The 17,630-nt window shown below is 43.2% G+C and overlaps 2 protein-coding genes across 2 annotated transcripts in view; one reads left to right on the top strand and one right to left on the bottom strand.

Annotated features, from left to right (window-relative positions):
• The window catches only part of LOC311038477 (serine/threonine-protein kinase RIO3-like), a 354,170-nt gene extending 337,578 nt beyond the window's left edge, over nt 1-16,592 (top strand). Inside the window, exon 14 of the mRNA XM_084048032.1 lies at nt 16,579-16,592. The gene's annotated coding sequence lies outside the window, so the exon portion shown is untranslated. The remainder of the gene's footprint in view (nt 1-16,578) is intronic.
• The window catches only part of ipo4 (importin 4), a 29,629-nt gene continuing 12,412 nt past the window's right edge, over nt 414-17,630 (bottom strand). Inside the window, exons 14-30 of the mRNA XM_084048008.1 lie at nt 16,027-16,156; nt 15,060-15,173; nt 14,066-14,179; nt 12,519-12,642; nt 11,115-11,226; nt 9,963-10,105; nt 9,785-9,862; nt 9,424-9,481; nt 8,725-8,830; nt 7,972-8,165; nt 7,446-7,496; nt 5,466-5,591; nt 4,159-4,385; nt 2,985-3,117; nt 2,145-2,249; nt 1,171-1,240; nt 414-991 (exon numbers count right to left, since the gene is read on the bottom strand). Coding sequence (XP_083904134.1) covers nt 861-991; nt 1,171-1,240; nt 2,145-2,249; nt 2,985-3,117; nt 4,159-4,385; nt 5,466-5,591; nt 7,446-7,496; nt 7,972-8,165; nt 8,725-8,830; nt 9,424-9,481; nt 9,785-9,862; nt 9,963-10,105; nt 11,115-11,226; nt 12,519-12,642; nt 14,066-14,179; nt 15,060-15,173; nt 16,027-16,156 — 2,016 coding nt within the window. The 3' untranslated portion in view covers nt 414-860. The remainder of the gene's footprint in view (nt 992-1,170; nt 1,241-2,144; nt 2,250-2,984; nt 3,118-4,158; nt 4,386-5,465; nt 5,592-7,445; nt 7,497-7,971; nt 8,166-8,724; nt 8,831-9,423; nt 9,482-9,784; nt 9,863-9,962; nt 10,106-11,114; nt 11,227-12,518; nt 12,643-14,065; nt 14,180-15,059; nt 15,174-16,026; nt 16,157-17,630) is intronic.

The raw sequence follows: 17,630 nt of genomic DNA, 5'->3' as shown, positions 1-17,630 counted from the left end.
AAACATGTTTGCAAAAACTATATAACAGCTAACAGGTGAATGAACTAAACCTTCATGTGTTTATAAAGCATAATAATGTATATGTTGAGTGTTTCTGCAACTTCAACATGGCATGACAGTATGATGACATGGAAATAAAGAGCTGCTTTTTGTAACAACTGAGGGTGACCCCTTATTTCAACCCGATATAATGAGTGAGCTCGACTCACACAAACTGCTGGCTGTCTGCCCGGCTATGCAAAGAACACACATGCGGGCACACAGAGTTCACATGAGTGCTACGGAGCTGGCCTGATTGAGGAAGCCCTTAGTAAGCGGTATGAGAAACCAAAGCGCTACGCTCTACTAATACTTTAAAGTTCAACGATCTCCAGGAGAAGATTTATGGTTGTAAAAATAAAGACGGAAATATCTTGAGAAAAAGAGACATTTATCAGGAGAACAAATTCATTACTTCACACTCCAAAACAGCAAAGCCAGAGGTTTTTCAAATCAGTGGTAAAAAAGGGACAGCAGCAGATCAATAATAACATTGAACTAGGTCAACAAAGTAAAAAGAAAAAGCAATACATCAGACATTAAACCGTATTTCATAAAATAAGACAAACAGTAAGCACACAGAGTAAATAAATTAAGATTCTAATACTGAAAACATAACCAATTAATGTAGTAGTAAAAATAATAGTAGTTGTTGTGGTAATAGTATAGTCTAAGTGCTGAAGTTTGCAGGAACTTGGCCAAATTGAGGAAAACATTGTCAAACTACTGTCCCATTTTTCCCATCCATAGTATAAAAATGTATTCCTTTAAGGCTGGCTTCACGAACAAGAGCGGAAGGGCATATATTGTGTGTGTGGGGGCTATGAGGCTGTGACGGCCACACTCAGCTTGGCCTGCTGCTCGGCAGGAAGTGAGATCACGGCACTCTGGAACTCCGCTGAGTGGCGCTGGGCGAACTCCCGGATTAGCATGGAGATAGTGTTTGTGGTCTCTGAAGACGGGAAACACGAGACACAGACACAACAGAGGGGCAAATGAAGAACAAAAAATGCACTGCAGCATTCACTGTAGTGCAAGTGTACGAATATTACACTAGCCTGTACAAAACTATGCTATTTCCATGTAAATACTGTCTGTGGAACAATGTGGTGTGACCTGTGGTTTTCTCACCTGGTTCGACCTCCTTTGAGCCCAGGACTTGGCTGGAAGCAGCAAGGATAGACTTCATTTGGCTCACAATCTGAAGAAGCATAAGGTACCATCAAGTACCAATTAAGACCTTATTACTACACAAATAAGAATCCCTGATCCACCTAGGGAAGTAGCTTTGCTTCCAGTACTCCTCAGGATATAGGCACTATTTCAACAAATCCAGACATTTGTTCTGGCTTCTATTCTATCTGTTCCATCTGCATTGTGTTATCAACAGCCGATATTAATGGAGCCAGTGCACGGTGTATTTACCCGGCCTGTACTGTACCAGGTTAAGGAACAGTTCTTTATCTGTTCCTCTGCATTTGACCCATCCTAACTACGTAGACGCAGTGAGCAGCCACAGCACCACAGGATCAACTCCAATTCTAATGCCAGTACTGTGGTCAAGGGTAATAGGCTCTATGCACAGCAGCCATAGTATCACTTCCTTCACAGGTGTTACCAATGATACTAATGAAGGCTCTGTTCCATTTAGTCTAGCACAGTGGTTTCCACAACCCCCATAACTCTGAGAGTGTACAAATGGAACCAAAAAATCAACCCTTACGGTTCCATTTGTACACTCTCAGAGTTACACACCTGTAAGGGGCCATTTGGAAGCCCATGAGGGTCCCTGGACCCCAACTGTAGACCCACTGGTGTAACAGAGTGTTTCCAGTGGGCCAACATGCACAATATCAGCACCCTGACTCTGTTTGACCAGAATGGAACAGAGCCTTCATTAGTATCATTGGTAACACCTGTGAATGTCTTCATAATATGGCTGATGTGAATAGAGCCTATATGAAGGTATATGTACCTAGTTGCATGCATGTCTTTTGGTGTGGGAGGAAACTGTACTACCTTGAGGAAAACCATGCAAACACAGGGAGAACATGAACAACTCCCCACAGAAACAGCCCCAGGGTTTGAACCCAGGACCCTCTTACCAGAGCAGGGCTGTGTGTGTAGAGCATGGCCAGGCAGCTATAGACCGTCTTGTTCTCCTCCATGTCCTCTTTGAGGGGGAGGCAGTTGATCAGAGCAGGTACAACCTGGGAGAGGAAGCAAAGCACATTATACAGAGAACACTCAGGGATACTTCAGTCTACAGATGCTTCTCAAAAAATGTGAACGTGTAAAAGTTCATTTTCTTCTGTAATATAATTCAACAAGTTAAACTTACATATATTCTAGATTCATTGCACATACAGTGAAATATTCAAAATGTTCAATTGTTCATTTATGCACTCAATACTTTTGGAACTTGGCACTTGCCCACAGTGCCAAAACTACTAGTAACTGGTGTACTGACCATGGTATTACTGTGCTTGACTGACCAGCCAACTGGCCCAACCTGAACCCCACAGAGAATCTATGTTGTATTGTCAAGAGGAGGATCAGAGACACCAGACCCAACCACACGGATGAGCTTAAGGCCGCTATCAAAGCAAACCTGGGCTTCCATAACACCTCAACAGTGCCACAGGCTGATCGCCTCCATGCCACGCCCCCATTGATGAAGTCATATTTTGTTCAAAAGCATTGAGTGCATAAATTAAACATACTTTTCAAATGGTCCATATTTCTGTAATTTTAAATCCTTCTTTTGTGTGGTCTCATGTAATATTCTAGTATTTTGAGATATGGATTTTAGAGTTTCATGAAATGAAATGCCATAATCATCAAGATAGAAATATTTCACTTTATGCGCAATGAATCTAGGATATATGAAAGTTGCACATTTTGAATTTTTTTAATGCTAGGAAGTGATTTGAACTAGAGCACACCTGCTCCAGCGGCACAGCGTCTACGTTGCTCCCAATCATCCTGCAGAGGGCGGCACACAGGTTGTCGATCACCCTGAGGTCAGTCTCCTTGACCAGCAGGTTGGAGAACAGAGAGAGCATCATGGGAAAGTCTCTGAGACACACGGCCCGCTAAGGAAACACATGGATGGCTGCTATACACACACACACACACACAAAAATGAATGGGGCCTTGCCGGTAGTGATGTGTCGTTCATGATCGATTCGTTCGTTTGCCGCGAACGCGCTCGTTGATTTTCTGAAACTGTTACGTTCACGCGCAACGTAAAAACAAAACCGCTCCCGCGATGGTGTTTTACACACATTATAAAACATACATTAACCACTTAAGCCCTATTTCATACCTAGGCTATTTTCAAATATGTTAGTACTTTTACTTTTGGTACTTTAAGTACATTTTGATGCCAATACTTTTGTACTTTTACTCAAGTACATTTTTAATTCTGGACTTTTACTTGTAACAGAGTATTTTTATATTGCAGTATTGGTACTTTTACTCAAGTAAAGAATTTTAGTACTTTTTCCACCACTGTACGTACTCATAAATATGTGTATGTACTGTATCTACAGTATGTATATTAGGGTTGGGTGATATGACTTCATATCAACATCACGATCATTTAAAACTTTTGCCTCGATTACGATTAATGAACAAATTAATTAATAAATTAAAAGAAAAAAATATGAAAATAGCTGATCTACAAGCTCACAACACGTCGCTATGCAATGCATTGTGAGCTTGTAGATTGGCTATTTTCATAATTTTTGCTTCTAGATTATTCTGTTAACCTACATGAGCAAGATTAATTCGGTTAGAGGTTAAACATTTTGTACGCGTAGGAATAAATCTGATCGTCATATGACATTGGCGATGGGAATGAAATGATAACCTAGCCCACTCACCTGAACATTAACCACTTAAACCCTCTATACTAGTAAAACAGACCTTACACTGTATTTAATGCACTCTTTTTTTTTTACCTCTAGTCTACACGAAATCTCGTCACCGAAAATAGCCGATCTACAAACTCACCCCAGAATAGGGATGCTGGGGTTCAAGTGGGTTTGTGGTGTGAATAGTGCATAATATACTGTATTAAGGAGGCCATTCTCAGGCAGAGGTCAAGGAGGATACGTGACTATGAGAGGCCCTGCAGCCTGCGCCAGGGATCCCAGTCCAAACACGCTGTTGTTGCGGACCTCCGCGTCGCTGTCCCTCACTCCGGCCACCAGCACCGGCAGCAGCCGGTTGGCGAGGCGGGCCGCCGCGGACCTGCCCCCGGGCACGCCCGCCAGGGACTGCAGAACCTCCCCGATAGTCCCCACGGAGAATGAGCGGTCCGCTATCGTGCTCGACGGCTTCTGCAAAAAAGGGCAACATGTGAAGAAACGCTCAGAATAGGCTCTATTCAGCCATATTATGAGCCATATTATGAAGACATTCACAGGTGTTACCAATGATACTAATGAAGGCTCTGTTCCATTCTGGTCAAACAGAGTCAGGGTGCTGATATTGTGCATGTTGGCTCACTGGAAACACTGTGTTACACCAGTGGGTCTACAGTTGAGGTCCAGGGACCCTCATGGGCTTCCAAATGGCCCCTTACAGGTGTGTAACTCTGAGAGTGTACAAAATGGAACCAAATGGACCCGTAAGGGTCCATTTGGTTCTATTTGTACACTCTCAGAGTTATGGGGGTCGTGGAAATCACTGTGCTACACCAAATGGAACAGAGCCTTCATTAGTATCATTGGTAACACCTGTGAAGGGAGTAATAATATGGCTGCTGTGCATAGAGCTTAAATGAGGTTGACTTACTATGTCAACCTCATTTATTTTTTACAAAGAAAAGGAAGGAAAAAGTTCAGACTGCAAACGTTTTTTTTTACCCCCTAAGTTTGTATCATTGTTACTGAGGCCTCTGGGACTCAAATTTGATGAGTCAGCAAACTGGAGAGAATAATGAGGAAGTTGCTTACGTTCCAATCACTCTTAGAACCAACTAAATATAGATCACGTTTGTCATTATGTCATTTTGCAGGCATGTTCACAGCCCTGAACCAAACGAATGAATACGATTTACCAGCCAAGTAACAATAAAACTCAAGTTTAAACTCGGGATGGAAAATGAGAGCCAACTCTGTCCTTGCACACAAATGTCACTGTTGTAGGCCAATGGAGGTGTTTAGTGGATGGCTTTAGGTACGTTTAACCACTTCTAACCTGCATATTTTGTTGACCGGGTCCATACTTGAATCCCTGAAAACAGATCTAGAAGCTCACAACAGATTGTGTTGCAAGTGCAATACGTTGTGACTGAGCTTGGAGATCTGCTTTTGTCATTAAATGTTCATCTGTTTTTGCTGAACGTTCACCTATTATGACGTGCTCAACATGGGGATGCTAGGGTCAATGTGGTTAATCCAGGGATTCAAACTCACAGCTTTGTTCATGATGAGGGGCAATAGGTCGTTGAGGTAGGGTGCGAAGGTGTCTGCTGGCACGGCTGCGGCCAGCAGAGGGATGCCCTCACCGGCAAACTCCTGCAGCATGGCGTCATACTCCGCCTAACACAAAACAAGATATTTAAAAAAATGGTATACCAGGTTGCTTATTTCTCTCACTAAACATGGCAACGTTTTTAGATCCCATATGGTTGTTTATTTCTCTCACTAAACATGGCAACGTTGAAAGGCCAAATGAGGAACAGCGCCACAGTTCATAGAGATACTCATAGACATATAAAAGGTAGAAGCCTCCTTCGGCTCTGAAGCGTTCGTATCTCGGGCGTGCTTCTTTGTTCCGTAGGGCTAGCCTTCCACTTCCTTCCGCTTCAGCAGGGCAAGCTGGAAACTTCCGTGTGCGTCACAGAAGGGGGCGTTCGGTTGGCCAATCAGAGGCAGATTGGGCGGGTCTTTTCTTAATAGGCAGCCGTGCAGCAACTAGTCAGTTAGACACGCTGTGATTGGCCAGTAGTCAACGCGATGTGATTGGCCAGTAGTCAAACAGCCCTGCGGAAGAGCCTTGTATTGAGATACCAGTCGCTCCAATGAACTGCAGAGGCCAATGAGGTATCTAGGTTTCTATATCGATGGAGATACTAGCCTCGATCTCCAGGCTTTTATTTTTGCTCAAAAATAAAAGCCTGGACCAGCGTGTTGATGTTCCTGGAATAGGAAGTGTTTCATTTCCCCAACCAACCAGAGTGCAGTGGGCGTCGCTCCAAATGTTGTGACGTCAGGGCTCTCATGCTGCACAATGGGGGAGGAGGCGGGGGAAATCGGTGAACCAATGGGATCTCACGTCATTTTGAACCCACCTCTCTCTCTAGTCCAGATATCAGAGACGCTAGGGCAGTCTATAGAGCATCGCAGTTGCACAGATCCGGGTGCCGGAAGTAAATACTAATGCATTTTTCCCATTGACTTTTCCAAAAATATTTATATCAATGAATTTAAGCCTAGAATCAAGCCATCCAGGATTCTGGTGAATCATGACCATAAAACCTTTTTTTCTGTGATTTTTTTAATTTTATATTTAATGATATGATATACTATGTTTAATAAATACCCTTTGTTTTGCCGTTTTCAAAAAAGTTTTTTCACAGAATCAAACGTTTTATGGTCATGATTCACCAGGATCCTGGATAGCTTGATTCTAGGCTTAAATTAATTTATATAAATATTTTCGGGAAAGTCAATGGGAAAAATGCATTGAGTATTTACTTCCGGCAACTGGAAGTGGGCGGGAACTGCGACGCTCTATAGAGATACATACAGTGGCTGAACACAGTATTGTGGGTTGTCTTTAGATCCCATATTCTGAGAGGACATTGAGCCCTCATTGGCTAAAGGACCAGCCTATGAGGAAAAAGTCACGCAAAAGTCAGGACTAGCAAATACGTCAGGACTAGCGAGTGTAGATATAGACCAGGTTTGGCAACCAGGTAAAAACACAAAATACTTAATCCTAAGAACAGGGGCAGTAAACAGATTCTGAAAATAAGACATTAAGAAAAGCATGTATAACAAACTTCCTGGGTTTCAGACAAATGAACTGTCTGAAATTAATCCTTTATTCACACATCACTTTATCAACCCAATATTAATTTACAGCCGATCTAGTCAAGTGAATCTGCTCTAACCAGTTCTCCTATGTAAATACTGTTCTCCTCCATGCTCTTCTTGTATTAATGTGTGCCTTCAGTTGCCTGACAACAAACACCCACACAATGGATACCATAACCAATGTATCTTCATGCTGAACAAAATCCCCAAGGATTGATTGCTTCTTTCACACACAAGAGCAGTGTTGTTATGAATAGAATTGTCTGTGATATACTTTTCTGTGACGAGGATAAATGACTCCAGTGTGTAAATGTACGTTAGACATTTTTTCTATAGAGACACAAAGAGCCAAACCTGTTGCTCTTCATCATCAGCTTCATCACCCCCGCCGTCCTGACATGCCGTCTGCACAAAGGGGGGGAGAGAGAGACAGAGACTGAATGCTGTTTTTTAATAGAACAGCCTGGAGCCATGTTTCATTTAGATTACATTGTGACATTGTCTTCCCCAAATGATCCTGAACACCTGAGGTTCAACAGATTTAGTCTATGCTAGGTTTGTACTAATTTAAAATGTGTATACCCACATCTGACCACGGCCATCAGACTCAAATCACTGAACTGAAGCATGCAGCTTTTTTTTAGCTAAACCTGCCACTAAATAAGGCCAATGTTTGCTTAATTCATATATTTCACAGTTTATGTTTGCTCAATGGAGGTCCCTAAAGGAGCAACCACTGATGTGGAGGTCAGGGTTCAAGGAAGTGAAATTTAGCAACAATAACAATGCGAGATACACAATGTCAATAATCAAATGTCAGTTAAATCAAACACACACACACACACACACACACACACACACACTCAGTTCCCCCTCTCACCTTCTTCTTCAGTACGTCTCGGATGGCGTGGCTGATCTCCTGCAGGCGGCCGGGCGCCTTGAGCGCCTCCCCCTGGCAAGACTTGATGACGCCGTTCATTGCCTCCAGAACGCTCATGACCACCTGGCGCTCGCGGTCAGTACGCACTGCCCCCACGTAACATGGCAACACCACGTCCAACAGCTTCTGGAGGGCTAGGGGGAGAGATAGAGAGAATTTGTGATTTTGTGCATCCATGTCCCCTGTCCCTTCTTTTTTTTTTTTTTACCCCACAATTTTGGTAACCCATTTTCACCCGGTGCCAATTTTCTAAGTGATCCTGCGCGCTACACTCCCCCCACCAGCCTAGGGAGCCCAGGGCCGAGCTCAGCCTCCTTCAATGCATGAGAGCCAACTGACCTTCTTATCACCTGACAGGGGGGACGTAGCGCGTGGAAGGAACACGTTATTCCAACCAGTTCCCTTCCCCTCCATCAGGCGCCCCGGCTGACCAGGGGTAGGCAGTATAGCGACCAGGATTACTACATGTTTTTGTGAGGATAGGCCCTTTCGCCAACCCCACCTAGGGTATGGGCGCTGATGACGCGGAGTAGAAGACACGCCCCCAGCGCCCACAGCGCCCCCGGCGGGAATCGAACCCAGGACCTTCTAGCTGTGAGGCGACAGCGTTACCGACTGCGTCATCGTGCCCCTCCCTGACGCTTATTTAAAACCACACAGCGTAGACGTGTCCTGTGATGCATTTGTCTTTACCCTGGTGGTTGTCCTCAGAGGGATTCTCCTTCCACACTTTGTGCTGAGCTCTGCAGAACTGGCCGATGGCTCCGAACGCCGCCCTGCGCACGTCGTCATGGGGAAACTGAGGCAGGGTTGGGGGGACACAAGGTCATAGGGTCAGAAAGGCGTATTGTCTATATCAGCCAAGAACGCAGGAATAGGCTCTATAGACAGCAGCCATATTATCACTTCCTTCACAGGTGTTACCAATGATACTAATGAAGGCTCTGTTCCATTTAGTGTAGCACAGTGGTTTCCACAACCCCCATAACTTTGAGAGTGTACAAATGTGTACATTTGTACACTCTCAGAGTTACACACCTGTAAGGGGCCATTTGGAAGCCCATGAGGGTCCCTGGACCCCAACTTTAGACCCACTGGTGTAGCAGAGTGTTTCCAGTGAGCCAACATGCACAATTTCAGCACCCTGACTCTGTTTGACCAGATTGGAACAGAGCCTTCATTAGTATCATTGGTAACACCTGTGAATGTCTTCATAATATGGCTGCTGTGAATAGAGCCTATCAACAAAACCCCTCTAGTGTAATGAAACCTATGCTATCTGTGCATCTGTTCATCAACACATGTGAACGACCACATGACTAAAACTAAACACCACACACACACATCCTTCACAACTCATTAGTCAGAGAGGGACAAGGCAGGGTGACTTACATCGGTCATCTCGTACACTTGCTGAAAGCTGGACTCCAGGAATGGCTGGAAGGCAGCACTGGTGAAGCAAAGAAACAAAAACAAAAAAACACGATGACATCCATTCATGAAGTTGACTGAGCCAGTAAAAGGTCCAACCATTTAGGTTCCTAACTATCAATAATTTAGCTGGGGGACCCACGGAACGCAGGATGTTACAGCATGTACGTAAAAAATCTGCATGTGTAATTAGTACTTAAATCCTTTTTAATTCGATTTTTTTGACATTTGGATGTTTGCTCTTGGACAGAAAGATAAATGTAACTGGGATGCTTTTGTGTTTGCCATCACACCATGACTGAGCACAGCTGTGCAAATGTACCCTGTGTTGAAGGCGATCTCTCCCAGGGCGTCACAAGCGTCCTCCTTCTCGTCAATGTAGGCGTTTTCCACACTGAACCTACAGTAAAAGACGGAGAGAGGTATAGGGTATTGGTCACAAAACAGGCCAAATGACAAAAACGTTTTGTGTGCGTGCGTGGTGGGGGCAGTTGACCAACCTCGCAACGTCCCCGATATCGATCTCAGGCTCGTCATCCAAAGTGATGTCTACGCTTTTGTTGTCATCTTCATTGTCATTTTCGTCTTCGTCGTCGTCGTCATCGTCCAGGAGGACAAATGCCTTGTCCTCCTCCAGGTGTGCCTGAGGACAGGTGAGGAATGAGGAAAAGCCATTTTAATGATATAAACATTCTGAAATGGCAGTGATCTATTGTCTTAGATGTATTGTGGTTTTTGGACCAATAATAATGGCATCGTTGCCGGGCAGAAACCTTGTATCTCCATTCTCCATATTTAAACGTTTTGAAAGTGTAAGTGGTGAAAGTGTGTCTGTTGGCTTTATTAACATTTAACAAATTAAAAGTATGAACAAGATCTTGTGACGAAATAATAACTACATCGATCGGATCCATTGGAACTCAGGTCCTTAATTCTTCTTTAATTTCCTGAAAAGTAACGGTTTTGGACAGTGACGATATCATAACATAACTAGAAAAAGTGCTCGTCGGAGCACAGGTGTCCGCCAGGTCAGGTCAGGTGGCCTCCTGGTGGCGCTATAATAGGCCAATGTGAAAGGGGTGTCATTTCTTCTTAGGCTTTTCACGGCAATCAGACACTGCATTCATGATTTGAGGCTTTTGTTCCAAAAATGTGTTTTGCTAAGATTAGACCTGCTGGTGGCGCTATAACAGGCCAATGTGAAAAGGGTGCCATTTCTTCCTCAGCCTAGTGGGAATGTGTGTGTGAAATGTCACGGAAATCGCAAGCTGCGTTCATGATTTGAGGCATTTTGTTCAAAACGGACCAATCCTGCAAACTTTGGAAGCCAACCTTAGCCAATGAGGATGGAATATGGAAAATCGGACAGATCCGTGTTGATCACATGACTATAGAGATAATGTGTACCGATTTGCATGACGTTTGGATAAAATCTGTAGGAGTAAATGGGTTTTGCACAAATCGGCCTCCTGGTGGCGCTATAACAGGGCTATGTGAAAAATTGGGCCAACGGTCGGAGATTAGCTGTTCACAGACGGACACACGGACGGATGGACACACACACGAACGGACACACACGGGCGGACGGACGGGGGGTAAAACATACTCTCTCGCCATGCCTTCGGCCTGGCGGAGACAATAATACTCCATACCATGACTCCCTCGGTAGACTTGAGGGCTAGCTGCATGACATTGGTGATGGCAGTGAGGTGAGGAGTCAGACAGTCAGGACTGACTGTGGACACTGCCGAGTACAAGCCGTACCTGGGTAGACAGGAGACAGAAAGATGTCTGGTTGTGATGTGATGATTATTTATGATTTATTTGTCACACGATGGTTTTACAGGTGTAAAGCAGTGGGTGAAATTCTTTTATTTTGTATGCACGCTCCATCCTTTTGTAGTATTCCGTGAGAAGAGAGAGGAAAGGTAGAGTGAGCAAACGGAAAGAGATAGAAACAGGATAAAAAACACAAATAAAGATACTGTATAAACATATACAGATAGTGTATGTGATAGCAGGTATATGCAGTATATGTTTAGAACATTAGCATAATTTGCAGGTGTACATGTTATTTAGAAACATTAGCAGCATCATATGCAGGTGTGCACATGTTATTTAGAAACATTAGCATCATATGCAGGTGTGCACATGTTATTTAGAAACATTAGCATCATATGCAGGTGTGTGCATGTTATTTAGAAACATTAGCATCATATGCAGGTGTGTGCATGTTATTTAGAAACATTCGCATCATATGCAGGTGTGTGCATAACGTGCTGCCAGGCTGGGTAAAAAACTAAAAAAGGAGCAGCAGGTACAGTGATACATGTACAGTGTTATGGTGCTGTTTCAAAGACCAGTTCGTGCAACATGGAAAGGTAAAAAACACATATTGTCACATGGTTAAAAAGCACCTCAGGTGAAACCACGCCGGGTAAGAACTTGTCAGGCAGACAGACAGACAGACAAACAGGAGAGGTGGAGAGAGATATGGGATCAGAAGAAAAAAAATGTAAAAAAGAAAATGAAGAAGCAGCAGAAAGTCTATAGGCTCTATGCACAGCAGCCATATTATCACTTCCTTCACAGGTGTTACCAATGATACTAATGAAGGCTCTGTTCCATTTAGTCTATCACAGTGGTTTCCACGACCCCCAGAACTCTGAGAGTGTACAAATGGAACGTTAAGGGGCCATTTGGTTCCATTTGTACACTCTCAGAGTTACACACCTGTAAGGGGCCATTTGGAAGCCCATGAGGGTCCCTGGACCCCAACTGTAGACCCACTGGTGTAACAGAGTGTTTCCAGTGGGCCAAAATGCACAATATAAGCACCCTGACGTTGGGTGCGTTCGGAAATACAGCACTGAGTGCACTGGCCAATACAAACTAATAGGCGAGTGCGCTCCAGTGCGCAATTTCCGAACGCACCCTCTGTTTGACCAGAATGGAACAGAGCCTTCATTAGTATCATTGGTAACACCTGTGAATGTTTTCATAAAATGGCTGCTGTGAATAGAGCCTATTTCTGTCCTCTGTGTGCGCTTACGTACGTGCATCGTCTCAGGTCGGGGTCGTCGATGGACTCAGTGAGGTTGAGTCCCAGCTGAACGCACTCGGCAGCCAGAGGGCTGAACACATCGTTGCCGATGGTGCGGGCCAGCACAGACAGAGTGTCTGACAGCAACGACAAAACATATGAAGACTTTAACATCACCGTTCATTCATAAAAACTACAACTATGGCTGCTGCAGTTTGCGTTTTTAAAGCTCCACATCTGAGCATTTAAGCTGCTGTAAATCATCTGCACCTCATTCGAACTACCACTTGTTTTCCCATGGCACTGCGGCCCGGCTCCGCAGGCTATACAGTCCTAAACTGCGGTCAACTCACACATCCAGGACACAAGGCATGCAAATTTGGGTTGGAGCTTGTCCAATCATGTACTTGTATACTATGCATACTTGGTAGTTGCAGCACCTTAACCAATCACGTGTGTTAGCAAATCGAGTACACATGAAGTTCGGCCAGCCTATGGTTTCAACCGACATTCAAGTAACGCGACCACTGAAAACCGAGGTTAGGTTTAGTGAACCTTTTTTTACCCAAGCTATACCTACTTGTATCAAGTACAGAACTATTGTACTATAACATACCCGCTGTATTTTTCTGTTGAAGCCTATGTTCCACATCATGACACAGTACATGTTTGCCGTGGTAACTGGGCAGGTTTCATTCTTTATATTGTCCAATGTTTTCAAAATGTAAAGCATTTTGAACCTTTTATGTATGGAAGGGTCTCTGCAAATGTGTTTTTTATTATTATTAGTAATAGTGGTGGTAGCATTTCTCAATGAATGGCTCTTTGCGACTGACATGTATACCCAGAATCTTTCCAGAAGCTGTGAAGTTCTGTGACGTTTTTCTTTTCTTTTTTATGTTTCCATTGTAACCAGAACCAGGGAGGTATTTAATTTGAAAAAAAGTTTAAAAAAAAGCTGATCTACAAGCTCACAGCGTGTTACGCATTTTTGGGCGTAACCGCCCAAAAATGCGTAACACGCTGTGAGCTTGTAGATCAGCTTTTTTTCTGTGATTGGCCACCATTGTACCCCCCTAACCCTGCACCGTGATTGGCCACCCATTGTACACCCCTAACCCCTACACATTCAATGCAAATCTATACTTTTCTTTAAGTGAGCTTCCATCACTGTGATGACCACTAGCTGCAATGTGATTGGCTGACTCTATTGGCTGACTATTCAGGACTGTGATTGGCTAGCGAAACACACGACACATGTGCATAGCCCTATAAATAGGACTATGCACTTAAAGAAAACACATTTATGTTTTTTTTAAGTGAGTCACCCATTGTGGGTGGAAGGGGTATTAAAAAAAAACACATTATTATTTTAAGTGAGCTTCCATCACTGTGATGACCACTGTGATGACCACACATCGCCCACTTCACACTGGGTGTGATTTTTTTTTTACATTTGAAAGTGTATGGAACAAATCCAGAGCCTGTAAAAGGTTGTGGCATGGTTCACTAAGTTGTTGTGGTGGAAAAGAGCCAGAAGACTTCAGTGGGAGTCATTACCCAGCGCTTGGGTCTGTAGGGCTCTCATCTCCTCTGTGGTGGCTGTGAGGAAACCCTTCAGGCTCTCGATGACAGGGGGGAAATAGGGAACCAGCAGCTCCTTGGCGGCGTTTGCTAGACGACAGACAAGACAGGAGATCATTCACCGTTATTCACTCAATTAACCCATTGAGACCTGAAGCCGATTCTACAGGTCTCCTAAATCTCAACAGTATTCTGAAAAACGTATGTTTCTATATCATTGGTGCTCAATCTTTTTCATGTCAAGGACCCCCAAAATTATATGTATTTGGCCACGGACCCCCATCAAAATATTTTGTTCCAGGGACCCCCAGAAGCAAAGATTTGAGTTAAAAATGTTCGCTTTAAAAATAAAAATATATATATTCAAAGATTTGCACACATTTTCACGATTTTTCAAAAATAGCAGATCTACAAGCTCGTAGCGCGGCACTCGGTGCCGCGCTATGAGCTTGTATATCTGCTATTTTTGAATAGTCCAAAGTGTAAAATAATGCTTTTTAGCTTTTTAGTAGTTAACATAGCATTACAATCGTCTTAACCACTTTATACATTTATAAATTAGCTATTCTAATAACAGATCTACAAGCTCACAGCGTGTCATGTACGTCTGCTATTTTTGAAAATACTTGAAAAACATCGAAAATGTTTGGAAAATGTTGAATCATTTAGAATTTTAACCCCAAAACTTCTCCTCTGGGAGTCCCTGGCAGAAAATATTTTCAGATGGGGGTCCCCGGGAAAAGACATAATTTTGGGGGTCCGCGGCACAAAAAAGATTGAGAACCACTGCCTTAGCCATAAGGTTTTTTCCATCAGTATTTCAGTTTTGAAGGAAGTCCTCTTCAGAGAAGGGTATATATATCTAGGATTATCCAGATAACTAGTCTAATCTGATTCCTCTTTGAGATAATGCTTGCAAGTCTTTGGGGTGGATAGGAAGACTGCCAACGCAATGTTCAGAACCACTGACCTATGGCGCTGATAGCCGACACAGCCAGCTCTTTGATCTTGAGGGTCTCCGCATTGTTGAGGGCAGACAGCATGGTCTCCATCAGGGTGGGCAGGTAGGGAGCGATCTCATCCCCTGTCACAAAGAAAAGATTAAGGGAATAACACATTGTATCACATGCCGTTATATTTCTTTGGTGCTGTATAATGCCACTTTGAGGATGAAAGTATCTGGGAGTGACGATGCAGAACAAGGAGAAAAAGCATGTACAGATTTAAAAAGAGTCTGAGTCTGTGTCATGAAGCTGATGAAAGCGCCATTATATTTGGTATGAATGCTGTTATGCCTTGAAAGCATGAATAATGTGTGGAGCATGTCAACCTTTTGCTTGTCAACTCTATGATGAATATCTTCGCCATTACTCTAACCTAGTTTTCTTCGTTTCATCGACTGAAATAAATACCAAAGTTATCAAAAGCGTTTGTATTTTTTCATTTAGCAGTCACTGTGGATGAGAGTGTCTGCGCAAAACTATACAATGGTTGTTCTTATAATACCTCTGTATTATGTAAAATATGTCCTAGTAATATATAGTATTTAAAAAGGTACCATAAAAGCTGCTACTCAATTGGCATACCCCTTAGTTAGAAGTCAGTTAATTATTGAAAAATGTATCATGATACTCTTTATAAACAGCAGTCACTAATGTTCGACATCCTACATCACGCGTCAGTTGGTGGGTGTAGGAGGGGGGTCTGCTATACGGCTTGGTGCAAAGACACAACACTAAAAAGGTTAACCTGTACCCGATGGAAAACCCCCAAAAAAGGCCAGTCGAGTCAAGTCCAGTTCAGTCGTTACCATAACGTTACCAAAGCGCTAAAAAAACATGGCTGCAGGTGTGTGTGTGTGTGTGTTTTTGGGGGGGTGGTGAGTCTGTGTGATCTTTCCCTCACAGTAACCACAACACCACCCACTAAAATCTTACCCAGGTTCTCCATGAAGTTCTCGAGAGCGTAGAAGGCCTTGGTGACATGGCCCACCTTGGCCTGGTTCAGATGGGACATGTAGCCCAGCAGCAGAGGCATCAGCTCCGCACAGTACTTGCTGACCTCCGGCTGGAGAGAAGAGAGAAGGAAGGAAGAAAAGAGAGAAAGCAACAGAACATGGGTGGAGGATAATGAAAACTTACCATAGGCTCTATTTACAGCAGCCATATTATGAAGACATTCACAGGTGTTACCAATGATACTAATGAAGGCTCTGTTCCATTCTGGTCAAACAGAGTCAGGGTGCTGATATTGTGCATGTTGGCCCACTGGAAACACTCTGTTACACCAGTGGGTCTACAGTTGGGGTCCAGGGACCCTCATGGGCTTCCAAATGGCACCTTACAGGTGTATAACTCTGAGAGTTATGGGGGTCGTGGGAAACCAATGTGCTACACTAAATGGAACAGAGCCTTCATTAGTATCATTGGTAACACCTGTGAAGGAAGTGATAATATGGCTGCTGTGCATAGAGCCTATTACTGTAGATTAAATGAATCTAGACCGGTGCCGGCCTACTTCGGAACAATGCAAGTTGGGAATGCATGCTCCACCCGGTTATGCAATACCCATTGTACTCGCTGTCAGAGTCGCTTAAAGCAGGGGTTCTCAAACTTTTTTGGCCCAGGTACCCCTTGGAGGGGAGAATTTTTTCCAGGTACCCCCTCATCTTCGCAGCACCGATAAGCATATATTATACTTACAATCACATGTGTACATTTAGATGCCATTGGAACTATTTGTATTAAACAATGTTTCAATCAAAATCTTTCAGACCCACTATAGTCAACAGAAACCACTACTACTAGTATATGAATCATGTGTCAATAGTAATTTTATTAAAATTGCTTTTGTGCAAAACCTGGCGGCACACTTTTCAAGTAACTGATCTTAATGGTTCAGACTTCAGAAAATCTTTTATAGTCCTAATGAAAAAAAAAAGTAAAATGACCAGTCTAAAGGTGACTTTTAGTAGGTGCTTCAATTTAAAAATAATAAACTTATTGTAAGGGATGTTCGATATTGACTTTTTTTTGCCAAAATCCGATATTCCGATATTGTCCAACTCTTAATTTCCGATTCCGATATCAACCAATACCGACATATGCGGTACCATATCTTTTCACCAAAAGTCAACTAATTGTCAGGTAACAACATCACATATCAAATCAAATAAAAAAGCTATAATATCAATGTAATATCTAATAAATATCGAATACATCTAATATGTATACAGTGATGTTAGGTTTTCAATGAGTCATTTGAATGAGTCCCACTAATCTTAGATTAGATGTTGGCCTATTTGACAGTGCAGAAGCATAATTGCCTCAGATGCCTATAACATTAACGAGCGTCAACGAGCGTCAGCTGGAAACAGACGCGCACACCTGCCCCCTCTGCAGTGCTCTAATTTGAAAGTGACTGGAGTCTGTCTCATTTCTCTGCAAAAGCCTTTGAATATGATGGAATATGATTACTGTGATTATTGTAAGCTCACATTTCATATCACATACACCATTACAGTAAGAACTAATATGCAACT

Source organism: Gymnoscopelus microlampas (assembly GCF_963454915.1).
Source record: "Gymnoscopelus microlampas genome assembly, chromosome: 22".
Lineage (NCBI taxonomy): Eukaryota > Metazoa > Chordata > Actinopteri > Myctophiformes > Myctophidae > Gymnoscopelus > Gymnoscopelus microlampas.
This window is presented reverse-complemented; position numbering and strand designations above follow the sequence as displayed.